This window comes from Hippoglossus stenolepis, chromosome 5, assembly GCF_022539355.2.
Source record: "Hippoglossus stenolepis isolate QCI-W04-F060 chromosome 5, HSTE1.2, whole genome shotgun sequence".
Classification (NCBI taxonomy): Eukaryota; Metazoa; Chordata; class Actinopteri; order Pleuronectiformes; family Pleuronectidae; genus Hippoglossus; species Hippoglossus stenolepis.
In genome coordinates, this window is record NC_061487.1 from 13,919,510 (window position 1) to 13,935,280 (window position 15,771).

The 15,771-nt window shown below is 40.8% G+C and overlaps 2 protein-coding genes and 1 non-coding gene across 9 annotated transcripts in view; 2 read left to right on the forward strand and 1 right to left on the reverse strand.

Moving 5' to 3' along the window:
• The window catches only part of ddb2 (damage-specific DNA binding protein 2), a 71,794-nt gene that overhangs the window by 792 nt on the left and 55,231 nt on the right, over positions 1-15,771 (reverse strand). The window contains exons 1-9 of one of the 4 annotated variants that reach the window (XM_035156103.2): positions 4,579-4,833; positions 4,353-4,493; positions 4,151-4,263; positions 3,043-3,234; positions 2,722-2,867; positions 1,991-2,090; positions 1,705-1,882; positions 898-1,043; positions 512-667 (exon numbers count right to left, since the gene is read on the reverse strand). In XM_035156103.2, coding sequence (XP_035011994.1) covers positions 512-667; positions 898-1,043; positions 1,705-1,882; positions 1,991-2,090; positions 2,722-2,867; positions 3,043-3,234; positions 4,151-4,263; positions 4,353-4,485 — 1,164 coding nt within the window. In that variant the 5' untranslated portion in view covers positions 4,486-4,493; positions 4,579-4,833. The other 3 variants (XM_035156100.2, XM_035156102.2, XM_035156101.2) reach the window with 3 other exon arrangements.
• kif23 (kinesin family member 23) lies at positions 5,411-15,654 on the forward strand. 4 transcript variants are annotated; one of them, XM_035156094.2, is made up of 24 exons: positions 5,411-5,564; positions 6,263-6,326; positions 6,531-6,659; positions 6,901-7,006; positions 7,438-7,574; positions 7,686-7,798; positions 7,892-8,062; positions 8,223-8,267; positions 9,275-9,387; positions 10,115-10,236; positions 10,357-10,459; positions 10,896-10,975; positions 11,056-11,175; positions 11,267-11,426; positions 11,632-11,793; positions 11,893-12,059; positions 12,137-12,310; positions 12,427-12,654; positions 13,028-13,372; positions 13,636-13,866; positions 14,324-14,412; positions 14,501-14,579; positions 15,011-15,081; positions 15,168-15,654. In XM_035156094.2, the coding sequence occupies exons 1-24, from the start codon at positions 5,551-5,553 to the stop codon at positions 15,181-15,183; spliced, it is 3,039 nt and encodes a 1,012-aa protein (XP_035011985.2). In that variant the 5' UTR covers positions 5,411-5,550; the 3' UTR covers positions 15,184-15,654. The 4 variants fall into 4 exon arrangements, with proteins under 4 accessions (XP_035011985.2, XP_035011986.2, XP_035011987.2 ...); XM_035156095.2 differs by lacking the exon at positions 8,223-8,267 and having other exon boundaries at positions 5,412-5,564; XM_035156096.2 differs by lacking the exon at positions 13,028-13,372 and having other exon boundaries at positions 5,422-5,564.
• On the forward strand, positions 9,443-9,539 carry LOC118110281. Its single transcript, XR_004696903.1, has one exon. It is a non-coding gene; the product is annotated as a Z30 small nucleolar RNA (small nucleolar RNA).

The window sequence follows — 15,771 nt, forward strand, 5'->3', positions numbered from 1 at the left end:
GGTAAAGCTGGTTAAAGCTTCCTTCCTGAAACTATAGTGAACTGCAGTAATGGAGCGACAGCAAGTAAAGACATGCTGCAGGACTTGGAACTCAGAACCCTGAGGCTGCACCACCGCTGCTGCACGAAGCCGTTCGCCTGTTTATTCATAGTTCAGTGAAGCTCGACGCAGTTCGCAGAACCTGAACTGGAGAATGAGTCGTTGTTGAATGGTGAATGTGCCGAATTGTCACAAACACGCTTTTATCACGATGCAGAACGTCACTGATGTTGACGGGTCCCAGCTGCTGCTGCGACGGAGCACTGGTCGCCTGTTTAACCAAAGTTTATGAATATTGAACACATCAGAGGTCCAAATCACATCAAATTCGACACTGCACTTCCTTGGGCCCTTAACAATAAACATGCAAATTGTGAAGTTGAAAGGATGAAGAGGTTCTTAACATATGTGAGCCACAGACAGACAGACAGACATTTGTGGAATTGGTAAATAGATTGATAGCTGTACTCACAGATTTGATCCCTGACGCCGTGGGGTCGTACAGCTGATACACAAGCTCTGCTGTGTTGGAGTCATAGATGTCGATGGTTCTCTGGTCACCTGAGCAAACACGCTCGTCAGGGTAGCGGCCGGCGACAATCAGGTCGTACACCGGGTGCCATGTTGCCTACAGAACAATTATAAATTTGGTTAGATGGCTGTAACATGAAAATAGATTTTCTATGATAACATGTTGGCTATATGCTCTTTCCATCACTGTGCAGCATTGTCAATATAAAAACTCTCCACAGTGTTTCACAGTGCTTCCATTACATTTGCAAACAGTGTTATTCATTAGTTCGTTAGGAGACACAGAGACACAACACACACAGACGCACACACAGAGACTGAACAAACCTTGATGGGTGTGAGATGCTGAAACTGTCTGTGAGGATGTTGGATGATATGTTGAGGCGTCGACCAATCACTGGACGAGTAGACGCGTATCTCGTCGTACTGATCTGTGGTCAGTAACTTGGAGCAGTCGAACGGATTGAAAACGGCTGCGAGGAGACGACAGAAACAGTTTGGTCAAAATTATTTCTTTACCACCTGATTTGGGCTTAATGGTAAGAAAATCATAGAATTTTATACCAATAATTATAATTAACTACTTTTTTCACTATATTTATTTTGACAACTGGGCTGAGGTCCCTTCAAAATTCAGGACATTATAGTTAGATTGGTTTACAGACATATTATGTTGGTTGATCTGTGTATGTACTTTTCATATGTGTATATGAAAACTTATTTTACTGAATAAACAATTCAGAAAAGATGTGCATTTTAAATAATTTATTAGATTTCACTTTGATGTAAAAGTTTATCAAGTTCTATACATTTGGTTGTAGTTGTGCATTTCTGTTTTCTTTATTTATAGTTATTCATAATAAGGTTTATGGTTAAGCTGTAAATTATCAGGCCTCAATTACATACATACATCTTAGGAATTGTTGCCATTTTTAAAATATATGCATCAGCTGGAAATTTCTTAGTACCTAAAATCAGCATCGGTCCCCCAAAAATCCTGTATAGGTTGGGCTCTAATTATAGCTTTTACTTTTATATGATATATATATTGCATGGATGTCATGTTGTTTGTCAAGAGCCATAAAATATTGCATGTTGGAAAGGAAGGAAGACCAAACTCAAAGCCAGTGTTACCTGAGTTGACAGCCTTTTCATGAGGCAGGTTGTGCAGGAAACTCTTCTGGTCTTTTATGTTTCTCAGGTCCCAAAGCTTCACCGTGTGGTCAACTGAGGCCGTCGCCAACAACCAGTCACATCTGGTGTTGAACTCTGCATGGGTCACTTTGGCTTTGTGCAACTTGTTGCTGAAAATCTACGATGTTGAACAAACAGAAAACCTGTTAATCTCGTCCTTGTTATTTGCTCTGATTCGTCTCAGTTATCTCTTAGCACTTTAATTATGAAGTTAACTGACACACACCTTTTGTCCATCCAATCCCAGGAGTAACAACTGTCCCATATTGTCTCCTGTCACAAGCATCTGCCTGCTCACGGACACATCGACACAGCAGTACCAGTAACTGTGTAAGACAAACAGGAACAAGGTGAATTCACATGATATGACAGCGTAAAAACTAATAAGTTTAATAAAAATAATCAAGTTTTTCACTGGGTAGAAAACTGATGATACAGTAGAGAAAATGTACTGGTCAAAATTATTAAAAACTTTTTTTAGAGAAATATTTCTCTAAATTAATAACAGATAAACTTAAAGAATTGTGTTGACATTACGGAAAAACTGTGATATAAGTCAGCATCAAATGAACAAAACAGTATCTCTCTTGTCTTGGCATCAGTCTTCTGTAGAGTTTCTCTCACCAAACGTTGTGGTGATCGTGGCCACAGTGTTGAGTTGTGGACAGTGTGGTGGGCGCGAGGCCCTCAAAGCTCTGCATGGTCAGTGTTCCCTCCCCAGAGGCCACGTACACTCTGGAGGAGTCTGTGGGGCAAAACTTCATCCCTCCGATAAAGTCCCCTGCACCGTTCTGTGCACACAAACACAAATGCCAGCCGATCACAGGGCAGTAATCAGCACCATCGCCCACATGCTCAGTGCTAAACCAATAGGGGCCACCTGAGAAGAAGACTGATGCCAGACTGATGAACTATGAACTAGAACTATGTTTTAATTCGTATTTTATTCAGTCTTACTTCCGTATGTCCGTGTTGGCAAACACTGTGAGAGTTGTCCCATTGAAATCTCGAAGTGCGGTCGTACCCCCCATAGACGATATGAACAGTTGAGTGGGATTTAACTGGTTAAACCTCATGTCTGTAACTGAGTCTCCAACCCCCATCTAAGAAAACCAATAGAAGTTTGAAGTCACATAAACCGAAATGAAACAGTTTAGAGTGAAAATGTAATTATTTGTTGGCCTCCAGCGTTAAAAGGCAAATTTTAAAACTAGATAAACACTGTTTATCATTCAAGCATCAGGTGAAACAATCTTCACCAGCTTACAGTAAACTCACCCCCTGAATAAAAGTTTTTTTCGTGGGGACCTCATAGTCCCACAGATGAATGTCTCCACCCTTGGAGCCCACGGCCAGAGTGGTGCGGTGAACGGGATTCCACTCCAGACAGGTGATCCTGCGGTCGAAGGGGCTGGTGGAGCTGTGAAAATGATACGACGATAGCGAGCGAATGAACGGCTCCTGGAGACACTGAAAGAGAAATGAATGTAAAGCTGCTCATCGACTGTTTGCATTGACAATATCATTTCTATTTAAAGACATCCAATATACACCTGACTGATGACTTGACCTTGTACAAAAGGTAGGAGTGGCTCTGACGCCAGGTAAAGTTAACACATGTTAATGTTAGTAATTCATGTTTTTTTAATACTTCCGGGTATTCATTTTTATTCCTGTTTGCTGCTTTTCTTTCCATCTATCTCCTAAATTTAGAATTTGTGGCAGATCTGTTGCTTTGGATCATATGAAATTGAATAGGTGAACCTAATAAAGTGGCCAAGAAGAGTGAGTTTTCTAGAAATTTTTAGATGACAAAGTATTTTTTGGAAAGTCCACTGAGTTTCCATTATTCATATCTAAGGATGTAATAGTAGTTATACCTCTTGGAGTATTGTGTGTTTTGTTTTTTGGTTGACTTGTTTGTTTGTAAGCAAGATTACACAAAGACTACAGGACTGATACTACAAATCTTGGTGGAAGGATGTTGTATGGGTCAAAGGAGAATCCATTACATTTTGGTGCAGATCCCGATCAGAGGGCGTGTTCAGATTCACTTTTGTAACATTGTGTTTTTCATAATTTTACTTGATTTCCTCTGAGAATAATTCATGAAACCAGATGAAACCAATCAGACATGTTTAAAGGACTGATATCTAGGTGTGTGTGCAGATCAAAATTAAAATCTGGATCTAATGAAATTAAATGTGGTCTCATAAGGGGACTGTTGGACCTTGGCAGAGATATGTCCTCTGCTGAGTGTTATTCTAGTCAAAAATCCCCACTGAGTTTCCTTTACTGACATGTATTTGTAATATATGGATTTATTTCATATTAGTGTCAGTATGTGATGTCTGTGCAGCATATTTGTGACTTGCAGATGTCCCACCTGTCTCATCTGGGAGTGGAGACTCTGTCCCAGGGTGTTCTTATAAATGTAGTGCAGGATGCTCCCGTGCACGCCTCTCCTCTGGACTCCTGCAGACTTGAGGGGAGGGGGTCCTGCAATAACAACACACAATCTTAACTGTCACGAGAGGAGTGTCGCTCACATGTATTACATCTGTATCTGTACTATCAGAGCTGCACACCTGCTTTAGATGTTTCTCCATCTTTCTTGTCTCGTCGTGTTCTGGGGAGAGACGGAGCAGACTTCTCCGCGGGTCTCTTCTTTCCTTTCCCCTTGGATTTAGATGCCTCTGAGTCCGCAGCTCTTCTTTTCATTTCCACTCCTAGAAAACACGACCCTGGTTGTACAGCGCTACACACACACACACACACAGGGAGCTTTTCGATTGTTAATCCACCAGTTCCTACCTGGGGTGTTCAGCGCCGCGGTGTGAAAGCAGGAACTTCAGTGTTTGCATAACGCAGCGCTACACGTGAGGATGTTAATGGCTGAAAATGTTTTGTAACTCTTGTGTTACAGCCCGTGGCCTCTAGGTGGCAGTGGATATCTACCAACACATCTTAGTGGGCGCCATGTTTGGTGTTCAGGTAGGACTACAAACTGACGTTAGGGCAGCTTTTACTTGAGGTGGTTTATTTATGACATTATGACACTAATGGAGAGTGAGGAACCAATACAAGGTTATCAGAAGAAATTATAACTGATTACATTAATAAATAATGAAGAAAGATATTCATACTTTTCCTTTAACCATTGTAAACACTACTACTACTAATAATAATAATAATCATAATAATCATAATAATCATAGTAATCATAATAATCATAATAATCATAAGAAGAAGTAGATGATGATAAATGTATTTGAAGTTTCTTTAGGAGTACATATAATGAAACATGATGTATTAAGTGCTGGTGAGTACCAGTTGCCGTAACTACTTATACTTTTACTCTAGTTTAATTCAAGACCTGATCACATGATAAGCTCACAAATAACAATTATATCAAAAATAACAAATTGGAATAATAACAATCTAGATGACTTGTAGGCAACTTCAAAAATAAACCGAACCTACATTTAAAAAAAACAAAAAAACATAACTGATGAAACTTGCAGTTGTTATTGTTTGTTGTTGTTGGCCTGGTTTCTGAGTACTTCTGTTTCACTTTATCTGATGAGCGTCGACACATCCGACATCTTTGTAGTTTCAATAGAAGGGTCGGAAGTGAAACGGAAGCGGAAACTCGTATTTGGTGTACTGAATTCTGATTGGCTGATGCCGGTTCGTTTTGAAAACGTCCCGTGATTTGAGGCGGAGGGAAAATTTAAACCTGTAGCAACAGAACCGGTAGAAAAACACAACAAGCAGCGGATCACAATGAACAGACAAGCGTGAGTAAACCTTTACTGTTTTTAATCTGTCTTTTCAGAAACATGTTCACACACGAGCTCGCTAGTGACTCGAGTGTTTTATTCACAGTTTACGAGCTTGTAAAGACAATACAAACAAGTTAACTAGCTTAGCTCGTATCGTTAGCCGGGGGCTAACTGGCATCTTAGCCAGTGGCTTTGAAAAATGCTATCTCCAGCGTATCTCCGGGTAATAAAGACCCCATTAGCTTTTGTTCAATGTCCCTAAAAAGCATTAAGGCTTTTTTAAATGTCTTAATGAATGAATGAATGTTAAACTGAACGTTTCTCGTGTCTGCTGCAGACAGTGATGATGGTTTCTGTGTGTAACTCATAGGTGTAAATGTAGAATCCATGTGTTCAAACAATAGTGTGGTTTTCGTGACTGGGTATTTTACTGGAAGGGCCTATTTATGTATTAAAATACTCAAAATAATAAATGAAAACATAAAACGATCTTTTAAAAAACTTACCATGGCTAATGGTTACTTTACTTTATTAATGAATAAATATAATTCTTCATTGTTAGTTTGTTTAGTTTATGAAAGTCAATATTAGTACATAAATGGTTGAAACCCTCCCACTGCCTATGTAGAGGACTTCAAATTGCTTTCCTTGAACTTCCATCCGTCCAAAACTTGAAAACTGAACTGTAAATAAATGTGATATTTTGATTTCAGGAAAGGAAGAACCCCCCGCAAGCCTCCAAGAAACCCTCCCAGCAGCCAGAAGGACCCAGTTGGTGTGAGTGTCAATGAGATGACAAAATTTACTTACAATGCAAACTACAGCTTTCATTATATTTGTGAGATGATTAGTGAGTGTTATGCAAGTTGTAGTTTTAAGTTAAAGCTTGTAAACGATTGTATATTAATTATCCAAAAGTTGCAATGATGGAAAAAATCACTACGTCCCCCTGGAGTACATTTAACAGAACTTCTTACTCAGGTGTACTGTCGTGTACGTCCTCTGGGTGTGGAGGATGAGGAGTGCTGCATCGAGGTTATCAGCAGCTCCACCATCCAACTGCATGCCCCCGAAGGCTTCAAAACAAACCGCAATGGAGAGTACAAAGAGGTAACGATACCATGTACCTGGAGTCGTTTTTGTTCCCCATTTTATACAAGTACAAACACTTTTATTTGTCATATATATTTGTCATAATTTACTGTCTAATGTAGATTTCAATTATTACTGCGAGTATTATGTATAACGCAGCTTTTTGTATGTGATTCACAGACAACGAGAACAATATATAATGCCAGCCTCATTCTTCAATGTAATGAATTATACAAGTCTCTCTCATTTGCTTTTCCAGACACAGTATTCCTTCAAAAAAGTCTTTGGAGTTTCTATATCTCAGATGGAGTTGTTTGAGCATGTGGCCAAACCTCTTGTTGACGACCTCATCCATGGAAAAAATGGTAAGAACAAAGGCACACAGATCTTATTTTAAAAGCAACAGAAAAGCTGTATTTATAGTCTGAACAGCACTTCAGATTGTCATTTCGAGTTTGCAACACTTCCCACCACACCTCTTTGGTTTTGGTCTGTGTCCAACCATTGTCTGTAAATTTCTGAAACTGATGATCCAACATTCACTGCACGTTGGATCATCACTGAGAAATCTGAGCTGTCGTCCAAGTTTTGTGTGTCTCTCCATCTTCCGTCATGGCCAGTTTTTCACTCTGCCTTTCAGTAAAAGTGAAAACACATTTGATGTCTGATGTGATCAGCCAGCACATAATAACACGCTTTCAGAGACCACAGCTGCAGCCCTCTGCCTGATTTGCTCAAGACTTGTTCAGCTTGTAGACAATAATGGGGAGCTGATTTTTTTGATTGATTGTTGCAGGACTGCTCTTCACTTATGGCGTGACAGGAAGCGGAAAGACGTTTACCATGACTGGCTCTCCAGGCCAGGGTGGACTTCTACCTCGCTCACTCGACATGATCTTCAACAGTATAGGCCCGTACCAGACAAAAAGATATGTAAGAGAGTAGTACTCAAGAACGTGTTGATCCATCTTTTTAAGCCACATAATTTGATTAAAGTTGATGAAATCTGTACATGTATTTATCTAATTCCTCCCGTTAATTCAGGTTTTTAAGACAGATGATAAAAATGGAATGGAGATCCAGAATGAAGTTGATGCTTTGTTGGAGCGCCAAAGACGGGACAACAACTTGCCTGCTCCTAAAACCACTTCCTCCAGGTAAGTCTGTACCCTGGAAAACAGCAGTGAACTGCCATAATGTTTTTCAATATAATATGATGTGTAACATGTAATTCACAACTTTCATTTCAGACAAAAAGTTGATCCTGAAATTGCTGACATGATTAAGCCGGAGGAGGCTTATAAAACTGAAGGTGTGGACGAGGACAGCAGCTACAGTGTCTTCGTCTCCTACGTAGAAATCTACAACAACTACATCTACGATCTCCTGGAGGAAACTCAGGAAGATGTTATCAAGCCAAAGTGAGTTCAGAAACCGTAAACTGAACGGAATATAATTCAGAAATATGTATATTTAGTCAGCATCATGTTTTTAACTGTTAAGAACTGTCAGGTTTTGAGAGGTGATTCTTTTATGTCAGAGTAGCTGGACGATGCAATTGTTATCTTTTCTTTTTACCAGGTGGAATGGTGGAGGCACACCTGTGCGCCAGAACACTGAGTTCATGTATGTGACCAGTGAACACTCATATCAGAGTAGAAGCCTGATTTAGATTAACTTTCCCTATTACATACAAATATAGTGTAAATGAAATATTGTCAACACTGGAGACAAACATACAGATGTGTTCTGTATGGTTTTGGTTATTCCTTGTAGTCGAAGAACCAAACAAAAAACTGTTGACAACTAAGAAGTTACTAAAACATAGGGCAGTGTATTGTTTGAATTATTTTCTCTATTCAAATTCTGACAACCAGTGTCAATAACAAATCCTTTATCTAGGTAACTTAATTTTATTTCTGCATCATTTGCAAAACTAAAATCCAAGCAATGTCAGGCCAATTTAACTAAATCTATACCTAAGTATATTTAGGCAGAATGCCAAATATTCTTTGGTTCAAGTCTATTCATGATGAGGATCTTTCTCTTTTTTTTTGTAACTGTAAACTGATTATATTAAAGATCTTGGTAGTTGATGGACGAACAAGTAATCCAAAGATGTCACCTGATGTCATTTAATGATAACTGAGTCAAATTGAAAAATTTGAAACAAATGGTCAGATCAAAGAGATGTGAAAGAGTAAGAATCTGACAAAGCATTAATGCCAGATGTCTGTAACAATATCAAAAACTTAATATTACTGACACATTCAGTCAGTATCAAAAAGTATAAATGTAACAATACTCGGCCCTAACCGAAAGTTGAATGACAGAGCTGCTCATTGTCAGTTACACCAGGTCATGTCTCCAGTGTTGATGAGCATTTCTTCACTTCTAAAAAATCATCAGAATACCCCCCTGCTGCTCATAGTCTTGTTATGGCAAAGCCCCTGAATGTCTTTAAACCTGCTGTCTGTTGCTTCTAATGTCGCTTCATGATTTGAACTGTCTGATTACTTCCTCTGGCTGTACCCAAGCAGTAGTATACCCCATTCTGCTGTTTCCAACCCCAAATCTGCATGAAAAACGCAGTTTTGTTTTTTCAGTGACTAACACATATTTTCTCACTGTAGACCACCTCAGTCTAAAATCCTCAGAGAGGATCAGAATCACAACATGTACGTGGCTGGTTGTATGGAAGTCGAAGTCAAGTCTGCTGAGGAGACGTTTCAAGTGTTCTGGAGAGGTAACGTCTGCATTTACACATGAACGGGGTCAGATATAAGGGAAGAAGGGAAACACTGCACTGATGACCGTAGATGTGACTGACCTGGTATTTCTGGCCTCCGGGTCGGTTCTGACCAGGAAATGACTTCAGTTAATCTTCTCTCTGAGCAACAGCCTAAAAAAGTTAAGTAGTTGAATTGCATATGAAGATGCATTATGTGATCAACGCATTTTATACAGTATGAAAGGCCCTGTTCACACCTGGTATTAATATCCGTCTGGAGAGATCCAATCACAAGTGGACAGCGCTAAGCCAATCACTTCACACCTGACATTAGATTGAAACAATCCTCTGTGCACAGTTCTACAAATAAGTTTATTAATTTGTAATGGTCCCAAAATAGAAAATGTATATTTGGTGGTCTGTTTTGATATTGTGGTGGAGGCCACAAATAAATCAATGTATTGGCAAAAACAGAAGTGGACCAATATTTTCAGTTCATTATGAAACTGTAGTGGGTCAGAGGAAGTCCGTCGAGTACATTCTTTCAGTGAGACCCATGGCACATATGCGTTTACACGGTTTAAAGAGTGGCCACATGCGTCCCAGACCACCTCTGACTGGTCTGAGTGATCAGGTCTCAAATACATCATGTATGAATTTCTTAGTGTCTTGCATTTAACTTGGTGAACTCTGCAGAAAAGCCTCATATGGTTGACATTTTGCCTCTACCATGTTTCTACAGGTCAGAAGAAGAGAAAGGTTGCTAACACCCGGCTAAACAGAGAGTCCAGCCGCTCCCACAGTGTGTTCATTATTAAACTGGCTCAGGCTCCTCTCGATGCAGATGGTGACAACATCCTCCAGGTGAGTTCAAATTTAAACTGAACTTTTTCTAGAGTTGACTGCAGCTCTGTTTTAATATTTTAGATAAATTAAAAGCACTGGTGATAGTCTAAGAATTGAAAAAAAACGTTTGTTTGTCAGGATACGAACCAGGTGACTGTCAGTCAGCTGTGCCTGGTGGACTTGGCAGGAAGTGAGCGCACTGGAAGGACGGGGGCAGAAGGCACTCGTATCCGTGAAGCAGGTTTGTTGAGCTGAACATTAAAGGGATAATTCACTCTATCTACTCACCACTATGCCGATGGAGAGGTCGGTGAAGCGTTTGAGTCCACAAAACACTTTTGGAGTTTCAGGGCTAAACCGCGTTGCAGCCAAATCCAATACGAGTAAATGGTGAACACTTCTTCAAACGTAAAAAAAATAACATAACATGCCTCCATACTTCTCCTGTGGTGTCATCCAAGTGTCTGTAAGCCCCGACATTCAAATTTGTTTTTAAACGGCGTAATTCATTTTGGATACATGTCTGCGGACTCAAACACTTCACCCACCCCTCCTTTGGCATAGTGGTGAGTGGATAATGAGTGAATTTTCTTTTTTGGGTGAACAATCTCTTAAAGAATAGGTTGTAATATTAGCTGAGTGGTCATGTGATATTTAACAACAACCTCCACTTGCAGGAAATATCAATCAGTCTCTGCTGAATCTGCGAACATGCATTGAAATACTTCGAGAGAACCAGATGTGTGGCACAAACAGGGTATGAGTTGTCACACTGAAGCTGAACACTCATTTTATTCACTGATGGACCATCTAGGTAATATAAGTTTTCTCTTACAGATGGTCCCTTACAGAGACTCTAAAGTAACCCATCTGTTCAAGAACTACTTTGATGGAGAGGGAAAAGTCAGAATGGTTGTTAATGTTAATCCCAAGGCTGACGACTACGAGGAAACCCTGGTAGGCTCATCCCACATTTGACTGTCTCATTTACTCTTTTAAAGAAAGACGTTTTTTTGCCTGACACACAAATGGTGCTCTGCTTGTGCAGCTGGTGATGCGGTTTGCAGAGATGACACAGGAGGTGGAGGTGGCTCGGCCAGCAGACCGGCCCATCTGGGGCTTCACTCCGGGCCGTCGTCACAGAAACCAGGCCTTCAAGGATGAACTCTCTCGCAAACTGGAAGAGCGCGGTGGCCCGCTAGAAAGAGGTAATGGTCCTAATGGTCTTAAGTCAAATGCTAAACAAGACTGGTTATTTATGAGACTCTTGTGGTCAAAGATGACCAAGCACATTGAATGTAGTCCTCTAATTGCAGTCATAATTGTAACAGAATGCTGTTAATTGTATTTAATTAAGTTTGGGCATATTTGAAAATAAGTAATCTATGGAATGTGTTGACTCTGTTTTTGCAGATTTGCCCTCTGCTATAAACCACCTGGTGTCCAGTCTCCCACCGCTGCCCTCCTCTGAGGTGACCGACCCTCATGACGACATCACCCTGCCCAGGCTGATTGAAGCTCTGCAGAACAGACACAGGATCAGACAGATGATGATTGAGGAGTACAACAAAGCAGGTGTCTCCTCATTTTACCTCAACTTGTGGCTTTGACGGTTCAGGTTTACTCAGTTAGATTTGTTATCGTAGCTGACATTTTGTCTCCACATTGTTTTAGCCAATATGATGAAGTCTACGCTTCAGAACATGGACAGCAACCTCATGTCCAAAGACAGCTTTATTCATGAACTAAATGGCAGACTGATGGAGAAAGACAAAGTCGTCCAATCCAACAAGGCAGAGATCGAACGCTTGGAGAAGAAAAACAAGTTGCTAGAACACAAGGTGAGAAACCTCATTTAAACCTCGGTGCTTGTTTATTTATAATAGTTTCTCACATGTCTGACATGCTTCTGTTCCAGTTTGACATCCTGCAGAAAACAACTAAGACCTATGAGGTCGACAAGCGCTCACTGCAGCAGGAGCTGGAAACCAGAGAGCAGAGGCTGCAGAGGGAGCTGACTGAGAAGCGGCGCATGGAGCAGCGCCTTCATGGTGTCGTCTCAGACACTCAGCATAAATGGGAGAAAGAATGTGTGAGTTGGTCCTCTTACAACACCGATCTAGCACTCTTTGTTTATTTGTTTAGAAACTTCACATTCCTCATCTTTCCCAGTCGTCATGTATGTATTTTATGCCTCTGGCTGCGCAGGAGAGACGCGTCAATGCGAAGCAGATGGAGATGCAGAACAAGCTCTGGGTGAAAGACGAAAAGCTCAAGCAGCTCAAGGCCATCGTGACAGAGGGCAAGACTCCAGGTCGTCCTGATCCTCCAGGTCGTCCTGATCCTCCACCACGTCAGACACAGCCTCATCCTCAGCGCCCTTCCAGAGACGAGCGTCTTCCTGCAAAGAGATCGGCCTCACCTTCACCTCTCCCTGTATGTTGATTTGACTGATGCGCTCGGTATTAATCATTGTTGAATGACATGGGAGATATAGTTTGAAATATTTCTGTGTGCACTAATACACAACACTGAACATAACTAATCCTAACCCAATAACAGCTGCATGTCACAAAAATACTCAGTTTAAGGAAAAAGTGTTTTGACTTGAAGAAAAAACGATGTCATGAATTCATTTGACTAGTTGAGCTTTGAAGATAACTTTCGGTCTCAACCAAAATGCCACCTAGTCCTCAGTTCCTCACAAAGGTAGAATGAAGGCAGTGCACTTTACTAACATCTATGGTAACATGTGGTTTCTGTGTCTCTATTACTAACTCAATCTAACTAACCCTTTGCCTTTGTGCAGTCTTGCTACTTGGTTCCCCATTTCCCAGTTGATTCTCCTCATGTCAGCCCGGTGCCACGGTCTCAGCATTTCACTACCCCTAGATTTGAAGAGTCAGAGACGGACCCAAGACCAACCTCTCCCCTCCCCAGAAACAGTAGCCCTTTGTTGATGACTAGCTGCTTCTCCTCTCAAGACAGCAGGCAGGGTTACTCTTCACCTAGTACGCCCACACGAACACAGTCTCCAGCAGGCCCTTCAGTGAGCCAGGCCAAGAGGAGAGCTCTGTGTTCGGCTAGGGAGGTGGAAGAAGCCCACTCCCCACCCCCTACGCTTGATATAGACCTAATGCTGACAAACTACAGGGTCAGTGATTTGGCCACAGGCAGCAGCATGAAGTTGTAGAATGATAACTGGTTTCTCTCATCACGTTTTTTAAGTATTATGCAGATTTCTCTCATTATCAAGTGGAAAATTTAACACAGTTTCTGCAATTTGGATTCCTACAAGTTTTGTCAGTCATTTACCAGTTTCATGACATGTTTGTGAAGTTTTTAGGAAATCATTTGATCAAGGTGCATGATTCCCCCCGCCCCCTCTAATGTTGGTTCACCTGTTGATCTGAATAGACAACGACGCCAGTGCGCCTGCACCGTCGCTCCCGCTCTGCTGGTGGGGAGAAGTGGGTAGATCATAAACCTGCATCCAGCCTGGACCTGGGTACAGTTCTGCAGCCCGTCATCCCCAATGCTATTCAGGTGTCTACACCCAGTGAGAAGACCCTGTCGAAGTGCGACAGGTACGTGTTAACACATCAGGAGATAGCCTCTGATGGCGAGATCAGGACCAAACTGATTAAGGTAAGCTTTGCACTGGTTTCTGCTTTTAATAGCAAATTATTTGCCTGTTAATTGCTATTTTATTCTTTTTAGTCAGTCAAACATCATGGTCATACTAGCTGTTTTCTTTTGAGGGAACTAGGAAAACTGGTTGTACGATCAGCTGATGGTTTTTAAACTGGTTCTGGGACATGAAGATGATGTCCCCACTCTTCATCATGCATGTGAAGTCCCTCCTAAATATTGCTTACAATATTTGGCAGATTGTCTTTTTGCAGTGGATAAAAACAAAAAATAGTTTTCTTTGGTTTTTGTCCACAAAATATGCAGCTAGTCATTGGCTGCAATCCAGAGACTGTTTTAGACAAATGTCACATACTGCGCTTAACCTGTCTCCCTCACCTCATGTCATCTTTTTTATCAACTGACAGAGGTAACACCAGATAACGTGCATGTTATTTTTTGTTTTGTTTTTTAGGGTGAGGTGCTTAAAACCAGGGGAGGAGGACAATCTGTCCAGTTCACTGACATCGAGACTCTGAAACAGGAGCTTGCCACAGTCCCTGGGTAGCTGCTCACTGCAGATTAATAGCTGTTGATTAACCAGATGTTACAGAATAATGTTTAACATCTTTGTCACTGTTTGTCTCGGAAGACGCAAGAGGAAATCTTCAGAAGGCACCTCAGGCAACGACGATCGATCAGATGGAGCTTGGACTGATGTGGAGACAAGGGTAAGAGGATAATATTGATAAGTCTCCATTAGCTACTATTGCATTTGTGTCTGGGTTTAGAAAGATGGATTAATGAGATGAACAAAACTTTGCATAATTTTGGAAGGATAAATGTGGCCAGCCCACATCCAGATGTGTCGTGTAATGTAGAATTCTTTACAAGATTGAATAAAATGTAATAGTAAGTGTTTCTAACATTTAGAATTGAACAAACCATGAGAAACTGCTATTTGATGTGAGGAGGATCTTCTCTATAATCCTCCCAGGCCTGTTAAAGTAGCACTCTTACATTACACAAGCACTGTGGGCATAAACAATAGCATTTATAATCATGTGTTGTTACTAATGCATCATCCAGTTGCAGACTCATTCATGTAGATGTACTAATGTTTCAAATTATATTTGGTTACCAATTTGTCTTTTCTGTTCAGTGTGCTGTGGGGATGGAGATGAGGGCCGGATCAAACATGGGTCCAGGTTTGGAGCATCAGGGAATCACCAAGTAAGTATTTCCTGATACAGATACTTTAGTTTTCCTTTACAACACAAAGTAGAGAGTTTCTCATAAAACTCTGTTCCCTCTCACAGGCGCAGAAAACCCTGAACGCAGCTCGATGCTCCAATGATCACTCCACCCCTCTATATCCTCTCCTGGCTGTTGTGCAATAGTCTATACCTTTTTATATTTAGCTCGTAATATTTAAACATTTTCCATGCCTTTTATATATGCAGAAGTGTGTAAACATGAGTCACCAAAGCTTTTTTGTAAAATATTTTATATGTTGTATTTGAACCAATAGAAAACAAGTGCTACTTTATTTGATCAAGGACAGTGGCAGATATTTAGTCACTGGCTGATGAGTCTTTGCATATGTGTGTGTGATGTGGTCACTTTTGTTATTTGGCACATAAATTGTGATTGTGAAGCTGCCATGACTCTGTTCTTTGCTACATGTGGTTTCTGTCTCTTGATTGATCTTGAAGTTTGAAAAATCCAGTTCTTTGTGATTTGTTTTCCTAATATATAAAACTGTCATCTCTGTACATTCGGGAATAAAATTCCTTCCAAGCACCATTCTGTTGTGTAGGCGTATATACAAACACCAGGATGCAACATTGTTCTGAACACTAGATGGCAGCACATTATGAATCTTAAACATGGGCTCAGTAGCTTTGCCGGAATAACAGGCAG

Excerpts from the sequence above, each read along its gene's own strand:
- kif23 (XM_035156094.2), top strand. Across the intron at positions 7,575-7,685 it reads CGTACCAGACAAAAAGATAT|GTTTTTAAGACAGATGATAA; the intron begins GTAAGAGAGTAG and ends CCGTTAATTCAG. Across the intron at positions 12,060-12,136 it reads ACAAGTTGCTAGAACACAAG|TTTGACATCCTGCAGAAAAC; the intron begins GTGAGAAACCTC and ends CTTCTGTTCCAG.